This window comes from Oncorhynchus masou, chromosome 5, assembly GCF_036934945.1.
Source record: "Oncorhynchus masou masou isolate Uvic2021 chromosome 5, UVic_Omas_1.1, whole genome shotgun sequence".
NCBI lineage: Eukaryota > Metazoa > Chordata > Actinopteri > Salmoniformes > Salmonidae > Oncorhynchus > Oncorhynchus masou.
The window spans coordinates 45,461,092-45,478,372 of NC_088216.1; the positions used below are offsets into that span (position 1 = coordinate 45,461,092).

General features: G+C 43.7%; 1 protein-coding gene across 1 annotated transcript; it reads left to right on the forward strand.

Moving 5' to 3' along the window:
* Positions 1–4,295: 4,295 nt before the first annotated feature.
* Positions 4,296–17,281, forward strand: LOC135539667 (ubiquitin carboxyl-terminal hydrolase BAP1-like). Its single transcript, XM_064965701.1, has 17 exons — positions 4,296–4,505; positions 4,841–4,870; positions 4,982–5,036; positions 5,202–5,334; positions 5,531–5,650; positions 5,743–5,804; positions 6,069–6,211; positions 9,313–9,391; positions 9,486–9,609; positions 9,902–10,049; positions 10,334–10,503; positions 10,700–10,833; positions 11,067–11,536; positions 14,932–15,164; positions 15,453–15,545; positions 15,657–15,729; positions 16,040–17,281. The coding sequence occupies exons 1-17, from the start codon at positions 4,469–4,471 to the stop codon at positions 16,171–16,173; spliced, it is 2,238 nt and encodes a 745-aa protein (XP_064821773.1). The 5' UTR covers positions 4,296–4,468; the 3' UTR covers positions 16,174–17,281.

Sequence of the window (17,281 nt, forward strand, 5' to 3'; positions counted from 1 at the left end):
TAGAAGTCGGTTCCCGAAGGCACACTCGAATGACAAAAACTGTTTATAAGAAGACAAAAACTGCTATCAGTAAAGGTCCAAAAAAAAAACATATTTGATTTGAGTTTATGCTGTACTCGCCAACACTAAATCATTAAGTTAATAGCAGAGAAATTAGAGCATGTAATTGTTCTATTAATGCACATCACCACAAAGTATGTTATGGCACCATCTGCTGGTTTAGTCTTGAGGTTGATACGGAGCTGTGCTGTGACAAGTGGGATGCACTGTTGAACGCAACATCCTGAGAGGTTCGTGCTGATTGTAAGAAGATTGTGTCAGCAGGTTAAATGTCGTCCCTTGACAAGGCAAGAACAATGTGTAATGCAGGAGAAGTGCAGTATTCTCATAAGGAGCGTTATACTTGGAATACGGAGGAGGAATAAATAATATGAGTATAAAGATGAGTCTGTGACCGTAGGAGTGAAGTTTTTGGAAAAAGTGGATCCTTGACTTTTGGCTGATCCATTTGAGGTTTCATGGTGGGTGCTGTGCTTTTTCAGAGTTGGGTGCTCAGGAATTGGTGAGGGTAACCAGAAGTGGTATTGTGATAATTGTATGTGTTCCTGCTGGTCAGAGGGAGCAGGCGCTCCGTGTTAAACGAATGGGGCCAAGATATGTGAATTATTTTGCTCTCAAGAAAAGGGCGCCATTGAAAGGAGTGATAACTGGGGTTGCGGTAAATGTGAAAGCTGACCAACTGAAGAGGAAGATTCCCGGGGTTGTGATGCTCGTCGTTTGGTGCTACGCAGACAGGGTGGCGTGAGTGGAGAAACAGAGTTTTGATGTGGAGTCTTTGCCCCACAAAGTGATTTTAGTATATATAAGCTATCCTGTATGAGTTTTTATGCCGAATAGATTACGTTGTTACAGGTGTCAAGCGTATGGGCATGTGGCAGTAGTGTGTAGGAAGGAGGTTCCTATGTGTGCAGAAGGGCATGAGACAAATGTATGTGTAGAATTGGGGAAAGTAGTAGTGGTTTGTGTTAATTGTGGGGGTGCCCAGGGGTGCGAGAGAGGCAGGTTGATGTTTCCAGGGTTAGAGTAGTGCAGAAGTTGTCATATGCTGAGGCAGTGAATAAAGTAGAGGATGATGGGTCCTGGCCCCTTACACTAAGTCTGAATTTGTCCAGCTAGGTGACCTAAACTGGGACATGCTTAAACCACCTGATGAAGTCCTAAAGCAATGGGACTCTCTAAATCCTTCCCACAAGGTATGACTCCAAACACTCAGAAAAGGCTACTCTCCTCGATGTTATCCTCACAAATAATCCTGATAGGTGTCAGTCTGGTGTTTTCTGTAACGACCTTAGTGATCACTGTTTTACAGCTTGTGTTGGTAATGGCTGCTCAGTGAAATGACCTGTCCTGATTTGTCATAGACGCTTGCTAAAAAACTTAAATGAGCAAGCCTTCCTTCATGAACTGGCCTCTGTAAAATGGTATAGAATCAACTTGATCCTCTCTGTCGAAGATGCTTGGTCCTTATTTTTTGATATTTTCAGTGGTATTGTTAACAAACACGCCCCCATAAAGAAAATGAGAATTAAAAACAGGTTCAGCCCCTGGTTCGATAGTGATCTTGCAGAGTTACTCCACCTCAAGAATTGTATTTGACGAAACACTCGGCACACTCAGGCTGACTGGCTCTCGTTCAGGCAAATTAAAAATAAGTGCACTCAGGCTATCTGGAAGGCCAAAGTTAGTTACTTTAAGGAGCACTTCTCTCTCTGTGGGTCTAACCCCAAGAAGTTCTGGAAAACGGTTAAAGACCTGGAGAATAAACCCTTGATGATGTGGTTGTTACTGACAAGAAGCACATGGCTGAGCTCTTTAATCACCACTTCATTAAGTCAGGATTCCTATTTGACTCAGCCATGCCTCCTTGCCAGTCCAACATTTCCTCATCTCCCACCCCTTCTAATGCGACTATCCCTGATCCTTCTCCGTATTTTACCCCCGCTACAAAGTTTCTCCCTGCAGGCAGTCACTGAGTCTGAGGTGCTAAAGGAGCTCCTTAAACTTGACTAAAAAACAACAACATCTGGCTCAGATGGTTTAGACTCTTTCTTCTTTAAGGTTGCTGCCCCTATCATTTCCAAGCCCATCTCCGACCTTTTTAACCCGTCTCTCCTTTTTCGGGAGGTTCCCATGTCTTGGAAGGCAGCCACAGTTTGTACTTTATTTAAAGGCAGAGATCAATCTGATCCTAACTGTTATAGGCCTATTTCTATTTAGCCCTGTTTATCAAAAGTGTTGGCAAAACTTGTCAATAATCAACTGAATGGCTTTCTTGATGTCTATAGTATTCTCTTGGGTATGCAATCTGGTATCTGCTCAGGTTATGGATGTGTCACTGCAACCTTAAAGGTCCTCAATGATGTCACCGTTGCCCTTGATTCTAAGCAATGTTGTGCTGCTATTTGTATTAACTTGGCCAAAGCTTTTGATACGGTAAACCATTTCATTCTTGTGAGCCAGCTACGGAGTATTGGTGTCTCTGAGGGGTCTTTGGCCTGGTTTGCTAACTACCTCTCTCAATGAGTGCAGTGTATAAAGTCTGAAAATCTTCTTTCTCAGCCACTGCCTGTCACCAAGGGAGTACCCTAAGGCTCGATCCTAGGCCCTACACTCTTCTTAATTTACATCAACAACATTGCTCAGGCAGTAGGAAGCTCTCTCATCCATTTATATGCAGATGATACAGTCTTATACTCAGCTGGCTCCTCCCTGGATTTTGTGTTAAATGCTCTACAACAATGCTTTATTAGTGTCTAACAAGCTTTCTCTACCCTTGACATCCAAAACAAAGATCATGTGGTTTGGTAAGAAGAATTACCCCTCTCCCCACAAGTGTGATTACTACCTCTGAGGGTTTAGAGCTTGAGGTATTCACTTCATACAAGGACTTGGGAGTATGGCTAGACGGTACACTGTCCTTTTCTCAGCACATATCAAAGTTGCAGGCTAAAGTTAAATCTAGACTTAGTTTACTCTATGGTAATAGCTCCTCTTTCACCCCAGCTGCCAAACTAACCCTGATTCAGATGACCATCCTACCCATGCTAGATTACATAATTCATAGCTTGGCAGGTAAGGGTACTCTTGAGCAGGGTAGATGTTCTTTACCAGTCACATTCTGTTAAAGGTACCCAATCAAAACACACATCCCTTGGTTGCTCCTCTTTTCAGTTCGCTGCAGTTAGGAACTGGAACGAGCTGCAACAAACACTCAAATTGGACAGTTTTATCTCAATCCCTTCATTCAAAGACTCAATCATGGACACTCTTACTGACAGTTGTGGCCGCTTTGTGTGACGCATTGTTGTCTCTACCTTCTTGCCCTTGTGCTGTTGTCTGTGCCCAAATATATTTGTACCATATTTTGTGCTGCTACTATGTTGTTGCTACCACGTTGTTGTTATGTTGTGTTGCTGCCTTGCTATGTCGTTGTCTTAGGTCTCTCTTTAAGTAGTGTTGTCTCTCTTGTCGTGATGTGTGTTTTGTCCTATATTTTTATTTGATTTTACATTTTTTATCACAGCCCCTGTCCCCACAGGAGGCCATTTTGCCTTTTGTTAGGCCGTCATTGTAAATAAGAATTTGTTCTTAACTGACTTGCCTTGTTAAATAAAAATAAATCAATCAAGGGGGAGGGATCCTGAGAGGAGTGGTGTGACTAATAAATCTGTACCAGTACAGAGGGATCAACCAACAAGTGATCTATGTTTCAGTAAGATTGGATTTTTTTTTCATTTATAGTGATGGTTATGAACTGTACAGCAGGATGGAACATAAGTGGCAGAAAATAGAGGTTGTGGTGGCAGCTGCAGAGAGGAATTTGTGCTAGACTATCCAAAAATCCAATCTTACTGAAAATCATTTCACTACACCTGCAATAACATCTGCTGAACATGTGTATGTGACCAATAAAATTGGATTTGACATTAGAAGAGTTACAGGGTGTGAAGGGGTGGTGTCCCATCCTTTCAGACTGTTGGCCTGAAGTAGGATTAAATATATTTAAGTAGTGGAGTATGGTATTATTTTTTGGGGAGTGTACTGTTAGATGGTAGGGTATTTGTTGTATTTTATTTTTTTGATGTTCTTTGGGGGGGAGAAACATTTTTTATATGCAAAGTATAAGGGAGTTATACTCCAGTCTAGTAGGTGGCGGTAATGCAACATTTATTGGATGCCAACCGCCGTTAAACCTAATCGAAGAAGAATAGTAGTCTTGAATTCGACCATATCGAAGTCACACATAAATGACGTGCAATTAAAGCGTCCAAGCTGTCGTTCTTTTGTGTTAGAAATGAATATGTCTTCGTTCCGTTAGCTAATTGGGTACAACTTTTGTAGTGGTTATGTGAATATGGACTGGCTCAGTACTTAGCCAAATGTCTATGGACTGTAATTTCATACAAAAATGAACAAAGGGTGGCTGGAACTCGAGAGTGACCCGGGTAAGAAGCTAATGCGTTAGCTGCTAACGTTAGCGAACAATTATTTGTCAGATATAATCTAATCTGCAATCAGAATGTTTGATCGTCTCAATATGTTTTACTGCCAGTAAACACAATACATGTAATAGCAAATTACGTTATAGATTTATACGCAGGGCTATAAGTTAGCTAGCTACTGTAGCTTGTAATATATCAATTCCACACTAGTTAGTACAATAACGTTACATTGTTCATTAGTTGCACCAGCAGGAGGAATTACCTTCAATGTTTCTGTTTGTATGATCGATGCCATTGTTACATTTTCAATTAACGTGTTTTCTTATGGTTCTGTGCAGGGCTATTCACGCTCTTGGTGGAGGATTTTGGTGAGTTGTTTTGACAGGTTGGCTGATAAAGTAAACCTGTACTGGATAAGTGTGAGCACCATGTAGTTTGAGTATCCCTTTGTGTATTCTGCATGTGTGTTTGTAATGTAGGCGTGAAGGGGGTTCAGGTGGAGGAGATATACGACCTACAAAGCAAGTGTCCAAGGTATGGAGCAATGGTCATCAAGCCACTGTCACCGTGTCAAACTCTCTGAAAGCCTCAACATATTTACAGCCCATATTTACAGTATATATAGCCTCGGCCTACTAGTGTATAAACCCAAATATGTAGACAGCTATCTGATTTCCTTGACTCTTGTCTCCCACCCAGTCCTGTCTATGGCTTCATCTTCCTGTTCAAGTGGATTGAGGAACGAAGGTCTAGGAGGAAAGTCTCCACCTTGGTGGATGAGACGTCTGTCATTGATGATGACATTGTTAATGACATGTTCTTTGCCCACCAGGTGAGTCTGTTTTAATCCTTGACTATAAGATTCAGGCCAGTCAGTTTGCAGTAATAGTGATTTGCATGCATGGAGGCTATATTGTTGTCAGAATGTGGTGCATTCCATCATTTCCTACTGTGTCAGAGGAAGGCATTGTTTTTCTTTTCTTTCTCTCATTGAGTTCCTTTCCATGGTTATTTTTTTCTGTGCCCAGCTGATCCCCAACTCCTGCGCCACCCATGCACTTCTGAGCGTGCTCCTGAACTGTAGTGGGGTTGAGTTGGGCACTACCCTCAGCCGCATGAAGACCTTCACTAAAGGCTTCGGTCCAGAGGTGAGGACACACACACCTACCTCTCTCCAATTTCTGCTGTGGTGTTATGATTATAATCAAATGTTACATTGCATTCTTTTGTGTTCTTTCAGAGTAAAGGCTATGCCATTGGAAATGCCCCAGAGCTGGCCAAAGCACACAACAGCCATGCCAGGTAGGTGCTGCTGCGTTTGTCCCTCCCTATTGAGTATGCCCCTTACTACAACTAGATTTTATTCAGTAGGCACATAAAAAAAACAAGGCTGAAACAACAGAGAGGTACCAACCTGAAATCTTCCAATTAGAAACAGTTGTTTTCATTTGCTGTTGCAAAACATTGTCTACGTTGTGCAGGAATGAATACAACCCTGATTTGTACAAATGTGACTGCCACCCATGATTGATTCTTCCGCCTCTTCCTTCTCTTGTTTCCATGGAGACCGGAGCCCAGGCACCTGCCGGAGAAGCAGAATGGGATTAGTGCCGTTCGGACCATGGAAGCGTTCCACTTTGTCAGTTACGTGCCCATCAAAGACCGACTGTTTGAGTTAGACGGCCTCAAGGCATACCCCATTGACCACGGTGAGACTGCACACTGTGATGGACTAAGGGAAGCAGTGTAGTACTGCTCACTTACGTTGAGACAGCCGAGCGCAGCGTTAAAGTATGGGTCACGACCCAAAGTGGGTTGCAGACCTGTTAATTGCGGCTCGCGATTTGTCCTGAATAAATGTATAATTATTTCAATTAATTACGGGAATTGATTTGGTTAAGTGCAACTGCGCTCTCTGCTCAGTGCGCTCTCAGCTGAGCAGCGGTGTCTCTGCTCAGTTTGGCAGCTGTGGGAGGGAGATGCCCGTGTGCTTTGCAGTTTACCCAATCTTTTTTTCTGCAGTTTTATTGAAGATCACGCTGCTGTCATTCAGCAGTAGATGATGCGCTGTCAGCCATTCCCACTCGCCATCACTCACCGCTGTCATCCAATGGACTCAAGCTAGCCACAAGTTTTGACTGAGCGCAATTGTCATGAAATGCAAATGCAGTGATGAGTTTCTCTCTTGGTTTCATACAAACTTTGAGATGTAACGAGGAACCCAGGGAGTTATTTCAGAACAGGGCAGAATGCTTCAGGAAACAGTGCTTCAACAGTGGGAAAAGTAAGTCAGCTACAAGGCATTGTTGTCATTTTATAACAGGTGATGATCAGCAGAAATAAGGGGAGTGCTATCTCATAGTAGTCGATGTCCGTTTCTCTTTCAAACAATCCCCTTGGACACAGCTAATAGCTAGCTAGCTAACGTTAGCCAAAGCAAACTAGCTAGCTACTGCAACCCTAAGTAGCAGTACAGATGATGAAACATTATCAGGACTACTGTACAACTTACTATAGAAATTATTATTGAAAGCAAGTTAAGTTGAAGCTGTTCTGTTAAAGTACAAGTAATCATTTTGATTCTGGAATTAACTGATTTTAAAGCAAGATGCTTTTTGAGGCAAACGCGCACAGTTCTGGGTTGCTCATCTACAGCAGGAATCTGTCTTCTGCCTGACTGAGAAAGCAGTAGATGTGAGTCAGGGTTCTCCACTCTGGCATCCTTAAAAAAACAAGTACAGAAACGGACTCAATGCTGAGTATGACCTCCGAGTTGCACTGTCAAAAACGGAGCCGAGAATAGACCTGCTTGTTGAAATCTTCAACCAGCCATGCACCTCTGTCTGTGTGTGTGTGTGTGTATGTTTGTTTTCTGGTCTACATCTGTGTGATGTGATCAATCAGTTTATTCCATGTCAGAATATTTTTTGTTGTATTTTAAGAGCAACAGTTCCAACCTAGACATATATGTAGGAGTGTTTTTAAAGGAGGAAAATAAACATTAATTACTATTTACAGTTGAAGTCGGAAGTTTACATACACCTTAGCCAAATACATTTAAACTCTGTTTTACGCAATTTCCTAGTAAAAATTCCCTGTCTTAGATCAGTTAGGATCACCACTTTATTTTAAGAATGTGAAATGTCAGAATAATAGTAGATTTTATTTCCGCTTTTATTTCTTTCACCACATTCCCAGTGGGTCAGAAGTTTACATACACTCAATTAGTATTTGGTAGCATTGCCTTTAAATTGTTTAACTTGGGTCAAATGTTTCCGGTACCCTTCCACAAGCTTCCCACAATAAGTTGGGTGAATTTTGGCCCATTCCTCCTGACAGAGCTGGTGTAACTGAGTCAGGTTTGTAGACCTCCTTGCTCGCACACTCTTTTTCAGATTTTCTATAGGATTGAGGTCAGGGCTTTGTGATGGCCACTCCAATATCTTGACTTTGTTGTCTTTAAGCCATTTTGCCACAACTTTGGAAGTATGCTTGGGGTCATTGTCCATTTGAAAGACCCATTTGCGACCAAGCTTTAACTCCCCGACTGATGTTGCTTCAATATATCCACATGATTTCCCTCCCTCATGATGCCATCTATTTTGTGAAATGCACCAGTCCCTCCTGCAGCAAAGCACCCCCACAACATAATGCTGCCACCCCCGTGCTTCACGGTCGTGATGGTGTTCTTCGGCTTGCAAGCCTCTCCCTTTTTCCTCCAAACATAACAATTGTCATTATGGCCAAACAGTTCTATTTTTGTTTCATCAGACCAGAGGACATTTCTCCAGAAAGTACTTTCTTTGTCCCCATGCAGTTGCAAACCGTAGTCTGGCTTTTTTATGGCAGTGGCTTCTTCCTTGCTGAGCGGCCTTTCAGGTTATGTCGATATACTTGTGTACTATTGTTTGTACAGATGAACGTGGTACCTTCAGGCGTTGGCAAATTGCTCCCAAGGATGAACCAGACTTGTGGAGGTCTACAACTGTTTTTCTGAGGTATTGGCTGATTTTATTTAGATTTTCCCATGATATCAAGCAAAGAGGCACTGAGTTTGAAGGTAGTCCTTGAAATGCATCCACAGGTACAACTCCAATTGACTCAAAGTATGTCAATTAGTATGTCAATCAGAAGCTTCTAAAGCCATGACATAATTTTCTGGAAATTTCCAAGCTGTTTAAAGGCACAGTCAACTTAGTGCATATAAACTTCTGACCCACTGGAATTGTGATACAGTGAATTAAAAGTGTTGGGAAAATGATTTGTGTCATGCACAAAGTAGATGTCCTAACCGACTTGCCAAAACTATAGTTTGTTAACAAGAAATGTGTGGAGTGGTTGAAAACCAAACCTTAGTATATGTAAACTTCTGACTTCAACTATACATTGGTATTTCATTCAATTATTTGTTTTTGTCTATTTTGTTTTAGGCATAAGGTCAATGAAATGTACCGATATTTACGCATAGGGCCATGTTTTCATAAGCTTGGGTCCAGGAAAACACAGAATTTTTCATTTGGGTCCCAGGCTGAAAAAGTTGAATAACCCCTGGCCTCATGTCTTCATAGCGCTGTAATGCCATGTGAAGCACATGACTATGACTTCTCTAATCTACTGTGTGGCAATACAACCCTTGACGAAATACTGTGAGACTGCAGTGGCTCATTTTCAAACGGCACGCTATTCCCTATGTAGTCCACTACTCTTGGCCAGGGCCATAGGGTGACCACATGGGCTCGGGATGAAAGCAGTATGGGGAGGGGAGAGTCAATTCTAAACATTTCTTCCTCCGCCTCTCTCTCGCTCTCAGGGCCGTGGGGAGAGGAGGAGGAGTGGACGGACAAGGCGCGACGTGTCATCATGGAGAGGATTGGCTTGGCCACAGCTGGGTGAGCCCATCTCCTGCCTCAGTAACACTGAATGAGATGTTACGCATACACACACGCGTGCACACACACTCACACACTTTCTCTCGCCTCTCAGAGAGCCATACCATGATATCCGCTTCAACCTGATGGCAGTGGTTCCTGACCGCAGGGTGAAGTATGAGTCCAAACTAGAGATCCTCAAGAGGAACAGACAGATGGTTCTGGAGGGATTACAGCAGGTCAGGAAACCCACACAGAGGAGCCAATTGATACACCCCAGTGAGAAAGTGTGTGTGTGTGTGTGTGTGTGTGTGTGTGTGTGTGTGTGTGTGTGTGTATCTGATTGGGTGTGTTCCTTTTAGCTTGCCCGTTGTCCTGGTTAAGCAGAGATTTGACTTTAGGATCATTAGAATGGTCTAAAATGTGCCAACTCTACCCAGCCAGTGCCCCTGGCGAGCTAAAACGAATGCACCCAGACCAATACACCATGTGTGTCCAATTGACTTGACATGAATGTCACCTGTTCTCCAGCTGATCCGGGTCACCCAGCCAGAGCTCGTCCAGGACAGAAAGCAGCAGGATTCCTCCCCTTCAGAGGACACACCCCCTGCCATCAAAAAAGAAGAGGCAGAGCCTCAACCTGTTACATCACAGGGGGCCGAGCAGACTCCTCCCACAGGTATTACATTCAGCTCCAACCACCCCAATGTAGATTATCTTTATAGACATGAGAAATGGTTCTGTGAGTCTGTCATTGTCTCCCAAATGGCACCCTCTTCCCTATGTAGTGCACTATTTTTGACCATAGCCGTATGGGTGCTGGTCAAAAAGTAGTGCACCATGAAGGGATTGTGATGCCATTCGGGGTTCATCCTGTCTCAGGTTATGATGTGCTGCAACAGTTCCACTGATGTCCATGAGTTAATGACTGTCTCTCCCCTTGTTCTGCGGACGCTGCAACAGCCCAGTCCCAGTCGACACCCTGCCCCTCAGGCAAGGGGAAGGCCATGGGGAAACCAACCGCCCCAGCGGGGGGAGTGGGAGCCACGCAGCCTGTCAACAGCGCCACCCTAATCGCCCCGCGCCTGCCCGCCTTCCTGGACAACCACAACTACGCCAAGTCCCCCATGCAGGTCAGCAGGAGAGGGATGGGTTACAATGTGACAACTCAAATTTTCACACACAAGTCTCATTAACGTCAATGCGTGATGGATTGTCACGACAGGCTTGACTTGCGTACGCATATCTCGAGTTAGGATTCGGCCCCATGGACCAATACTATATGTTTGCCGTGACAAGGTAGGTGATTGGTTGTTCTGTGATTGACAGGAGGAGGAGGACCTTGCGGCAGGGGTGACAGGAGTGGGTCGTCCCCGGGTCCCTGGCGCAAACCAGCCCCCCTTCTCTGATGTTGATGACGATGAGGAGGAAGAAACTGGCACAGCAGCAGGCACACCCACCAGGTCAGCTCCACACAACTAGAGTTATTCTAGTGCTATGGTCACTCTCTTTCTATTCTAGTACCATTATATTTCTATGCTCAGCTTCATATCGCTTGATGTTTCAATTAAGACTTTGGTAAAGGCCTGAGGTGATGGTGTTATTCAGACTAAAAAGCGTTATACCACATTTTACATTGAGTCCAAAATGTTCCCCTCTGTAACTTGAATGTTCGCATATGTTCATGTGTGTTTAGGTTCAGGCGGAAGGCGGGCCTGCGTTCCCGTACGGGCCGTCCAGGCGGCGGTGGCGTGGAGACCAAGCTGGCGCTGAGTGTCCTGGCCGAGAAACTCAAGAAGGAAGTCCAGAGGAAGGATGCTCTGGCCACGCCCCTCTCGGTCCGCACCGAGGGCCGCACGGGGGGCATCGTGATCACCGCCACCTCGCAGCCTTCGCCCACGCCAAGCAACGAGAGCACCGACACCGCCTCGGAGATCGGCAGCGCTTTCAACTCGCCACTGCGCTCCCCGGCTCGCTCCCAGGCGGCCACGCGACCCTCCAGCCCTGTGGCGTCCCACCTGTCCCGGGTGCTGTTCGGGGAGGATGAGGGTCTACTGAGGCTGGACGCCAGGCACAACCGGGCTGTTAGAGAGCTGGGGCCCTCCGTCAGCACTGCCCTGCTGCATCTACAGGAGGACGGCGTTATATATGCTGTACCGCCACCCGGTGAGGATGTGTGTGTGTGTGCAAGATGGGGAGCGAACATGGGCACTCTGATTTAAGATTATCATCATAAATGAATTATCAAAGAGTAGCTGCTTACCTTCAAACCTAATTACATAAGCCATATTAACACCTGGATTATACTCCTCTAATACCGGACTGACACAGCTCTGGAGATGCAAGAGCTGAACAGTGCGTTAACTAGTAGGGATGTAACTAGTAGGGATGTAACGATTCACCGACACGCACCGGCCCCAGATTTCAAATGTTTAAGAAACAAGTGTATCGGCCCACAAACCGATCCAAATGTAGCATGCATCAGTCAGAAAATCGATTCAAACGTTACAAATCGCCGGTTGACTAAAATGTTTTGCTCATATTACCTTATTTTTACCTTCTGAAAATACCTCATCTTTCAGTGTCGACCTGCGTGTAACTGTGTTGCCAGTCATTGGTCTACAATTAATTTTGAATGCAGAACAACCCCAGGCGATATCGGTAGCCTAGTCAAACTGCACACTGTGCCCAGCTTCACACGCTGACCAACGCCAGGCAGGCAACCTGTTCTTGATCTTGCATGATATTAGGCTGTATTAGTTGAGTAACAACCTATATAATTTGCTAGGTTATAGTTATCTATGCACTGTTAAATTGTGTTTTACCGGAATAGATGTAAACTACAGGAGACACAACTCTCATTGGCTGTCCCTTGCTAACAATAGATTTTATTTTGATTTGTTCAACATCGGATGCGTCCCATCACCTACACTGATTTTGAAGTAGACTTAACAAGTGACATTAATAAGGGATGGAAAGAGCATGTGTTCCTAATGTTTTGTACACTAAGTGCATATGGTCATTTTTAGATATACAGGGTTTAGTTGATAATTCCATAGTGAGGGCAGCAATCACTTGCACACTGCATGGCGGAAGCAGAGGAGAAGAGATCACACAGTTAAAAACGTCAAAACGGGGGGGGAATCTAAAGTGTGCTATATGTTAATTGGAAAAATATTGATGCATAACTAGCTCAAACACTTAATCTGCAAAAATGACTAGTTAATTAGTGGGTGATGATTTCAGAGTCAAAGTGGGGCGACAAGCAACTGGCTACATTGTCCCCCCCCCCCCCCCTAATCTGGTAGTACCTAGTCTCCCTTATGTTTCAAGTGCCTACATAGTACCTACACCATAGACATATGTAATTTACACACACACACAGCCCTCTCGGACAGATGCAGCTCAGAGAGGCCCAACTCATGAGCTCTATCAGCAGCAGATTTGAATTTAGAATGGAAAGTGAATGTGTTTATGCAACAAATGTTGATGCATCGAATCGTATCAAGCCGAATCCCACCGATTCGCTCTCAAGTTCAAACCAAAACGCACTAAAACATCTCGTTCATGAATCCTATCGGAGTCCATGTACAGTTGAAGTCGTAGGTTTACATATACTTAGGTTGGAGTCATTAAAACTCGTTTTTCAACCACTCCACACATTTCTTGTTAACAAACTATAGTTTTGGCAAGTCGGTTAGGACATCTACTTTGTGCATGACACAATTTTTCCAACACTTTTAATTCACTCTATCACAATTCCAGTGGGTCAGAGGTTTACATGCACTAAGTTGACTGTGCCTTTAAACAGCTTGGGAAATTCCAGAAAAGGATGTCATGGCTTTAGAAGCTTCTTATAGGCTAATTTACATACTTCGAGTCAATTGGTGGTGTACCTGTGGATGTATTCCAATGCCTCTTTGCTTGACATCATGGGAAAATCAGACAAAAAATCAGACAAAAATATTGTAGACCTCCATAAGTCTGGTTCATCCTTGGGAGCAATTTCCAAACGCCTGAAGGTACCATGTTCATCTGTACAAACAATAGTACGCAAGTATAACCACCATGGAACCACTCAGCCGCCATACCGCTCAGGAAGGAGACGCGTTCTGTCTCCTAGAGATGAACATACTTTGGTGCGAAAGGTGCAAATCAATCCCAGAACAGCCAAAGATGCTGGAGGAAACCGGTATAAAAGTATCTATATCCACAGTAAAATAAGTCTTATATCGACATAACCTGACAGGCCGCTCAGCAAGGAAGAATCCACTACTACAAAACCTCCATAATAAAGCCAGACTACGGTTTGCAACTACACATGGGGACAAAGATCGTACTTTCTGGAGAAATGTCGTCTGGTCTGATGAAACAAAAATAGAATTGTTTGGCTATAATGAACATCGTTATGTTTGGAGGAAAAAGGGGAGGCTTGCAAGCCGAAGAACACCATCCCAACTGTGAAGCACGGAGGTGGCAGTATCATGTTGTGTGGGTGCTTTGCTGCAGGAGGGACTGGTGCATTTCACAAAATAGATGGCATCATGAGGAAGGAAAATTATATGGATATATTGAAGCAACATCTCAAGTCATCAGTCGGGAAGTTAAACCTTGGTCGCAAATGGGTCTTCCAAATGGACAATGACCCCAAGCATACTTCCAAATTTGTGGCAAAATGGCTTAAGGACAACAAAGTCAAGGTATTGGAGTGGCCATTCACAAAGCCCTGACCTCAATCCTATAGAAAAATTGTGGGCAGAACTGAAAAAGCGTGTGGGAGCAAGGAGGCCTACAAACCTGACTCAGTTACACCAGCTCTGTCAGGAGGAATGGACCAAAGTTTACCCAACGTATTGTGGGAAGCTTGTGGAAGGCTATCTGAAATGTTTGGCCCAAGTGAAACAATTTAAAGGCATTGCTACCAAATACTAATTGTGTGTATGTAAACTTCTGACCCACTGGGAATGTGATGAAATAAATAAAATCTGAAATAAATCCTTCTCTCTACTATTATTCTGTTCTTAACTGACCTAAGACGGGGAATTGTTACTAGGATTAAATGTCAGGAATTGTGAAATCCTGAGTTTAAATGTAATTGGCTAAGGTGCATGTAAACTTCCGACTTCAACTGAAGAAATAACAAAATATGCTGAAAAGCTGCTGTGTTGTTCAATGTAACCAGGTATAAAACCCCAACCTACGGTTCGATTTGCAATGCTCCCACATAGGGAAATAGAGAATGTGAGAAGAACCCTGTGGCCTCACGCTATTCGACGTGGGAAATGTGGGCATCCGGAGTCCATCAAATCGTCTTGAAAGGGATCGATGCACATTCCTATTAGCTGAATCTGATGGCAAGTTGATAGCTGGGACATATTCACTGCAAACTAAACGAAAGAAAATGGACAAACGGGGAGGAACTTCCTGAACTTGTCTAATAAGAAACCCTTTTTTTTTTGGGGGGGGGGGTCCAGAATGTTTTTATTTTTTTATACAGTGTGCAATGATGAATATTTGTTGGGGTTTATTGCTCAATAGATGTTGTTTCTGTGCCAGTGCAGCTGATACACCACCTGAGGGCTCCAAGCGAGAGAAGGCAGGCACTCCAGAGAAGGTAAAAGAGCAAGGAAGCAACCCAGCAGGAAGGGGGGAAGGTGTGAAGGAGGATGGTAAGGAGGGACCATCGGTGGAGGTGAAGGAGGAGCGCAAAGACGTCAAACCCAGAAAGGAAAAGATCATCTCCACGGAAACCATTGGAAGCAACAAGCCCTCAGGGGAGAAATACTCTCCTAAAGTAAGTCTTTTTTTTTCTTCTTTTCTCTCTCACTTGCTAGAAACATCTCTGGAGATTTCTGTATTTTATGGCTCCTCAATCCTTTTTTTCACTTTTTTTTTCTTTCGAGTTATTGTCCTGTTTTCCACTCTCGTTTTGTATGCCTTTTTTTGTTTTCAAATTCATCGTCTTTCACTGTATTGTGTGTCTAATAGCTAATTTGAGCTAGAGGTTGACTTGCTGTATATAACAGTTTGCTGTTTCATAAATGTCAGCCAGTTTTCTTCTCTATCTCTTGTTTTCCTGCAGGAGCTGCTTGCTCTGCTGAAATGTGTGGAGGCTGACATCGCCAACTATGAAGTGTTTTTGAAGGAGGAGGTGGAGAAGAGGAAGAAATACAAGGTTAGAGTACATTCTAATCAAGTTCCTAAGTAGTGGGATGATTGAGTTTGGTCACAGGAATCCAAAGCTGTGTGGGTGTTAATGAAAATGTTTCAACTGTGTTTTGACCAGATCGATGACCAGAGAAGGACCCATAATTATGACGAGTTCATTTGTACCTTCATATCCATGCTGGCCCAAGAAGGTACAGTCACCTCAACTCTTACCCTTGGTAGAACTAAAGGTGCAATGTCATGCATGAACACATCCAGTCTTTAGTCTCTCTCTGTTTATTAGCTAATCCCTGTTCTATATTTAACCTCCATACTGTGTAGTCAGGGACCCACACTGCCTGAGAGTAGTCCACATAATGGTGTACACTCTCTCCACATCTTCCTCTCTGACAAGTGTTTTTAATATGGTTTCCTGTAGAAAATTGTGATAACATTTTACTAGATCATAGGCAATTTTACAGTAACCAATTTTACAAGTTCTCGCTCTCCTTCTGTCTCCAGGCATGTTGGCTAGTCTGGTCGAGCAGAATATCTCTGTGCGTCGTCGCCAGGGCGTGAGCATCGGCCGTCTACACAAACAGAGGAAACCAGACCGCAGGAAACGCTCGCGACCCTACAAGGCCAAGCGCCAGTGACCCCCAGGAAGTGTTTGCTCGGAATCACCGATCACCAATCGCAGCAGAGAAAATACAAAAACCCTTGTTGCACTCATGACACTGTCCTGTGACGTCAGGGAGAAAAGGACTCATATTGCTGTATTTGTGTCAGTCTCTGACTTCCTCCAATGGACCATCTGTTGATTAGTTTAATCAGGTTTGCTTTACTGTAAGCAGAAGAGTAATTTTGTATGTTTGTGTTCCTGAGTGACACCTTATTCCCTACTGCACTACTTTTGACCAGAGCCCTACATAGTGCAATACTTTTTTATGGGCCCTGATCACATGTTGGGCACTATATAGAGAATTGGGTGCCATTTGGGATGCACTCCTAGTCTCCCATGTAAAAGGACCTCTGTCTGTGCCATCACACTGTGTACTGGGTCGTGTTCATTAGGCACGCGGCGGCAAACTTTATGAATGTTTTGCAAATGAAAATGAGTGTTTGCAATTCCAGATAGTTCCTCCCTGTTTCAGTCTGTTTTTCTTCCATTTGGTGCCTAATGAACACAAAGGTGTGACAACTGATTGTGAGGGACACAGGAAGCTTCTGGGAAGTCTTAGAGTTGGTCGGATCATGTTATGTGACTCTTTCCTGTTAAGAAGGGCTGGTTTACTGCTATTTGCTTGCTTGTATTATGCTTTGGCAGTACCGTACTATGCGTCCCAAATAGCACCCTCTTTCCTATTTAATGCACTACCGTTAGGTCTCTGATCAAAAGTAGTGCACTATATAGGGAATAAGGTGCAATTTGGGATATACTGTATCCCCTTTTGAGATCCTGTAAATGAATGGATGAGATCTACTTTTGTTTTTTTTTTATCTGTAAATGATCTCTAAATGTAGATTCTAATGTTTGAGAGCATGAGATGTGTGTGTGTGTGTAAGCAGTTTGTATGTTTCTGTACATATGTATCTGTCAGCTCAGCATCAGTGGTAACAGAAGTGTTTAAAAATAATAATAATCCTAGTCACATGAATACAATGAACTCCACAGAAGCACTATTGACCTCACTCACTTCTCATCATGCCATAGGTGGATGCTCTGGGTCATATATTTGGTGAGATAAAAACATATCACATGGA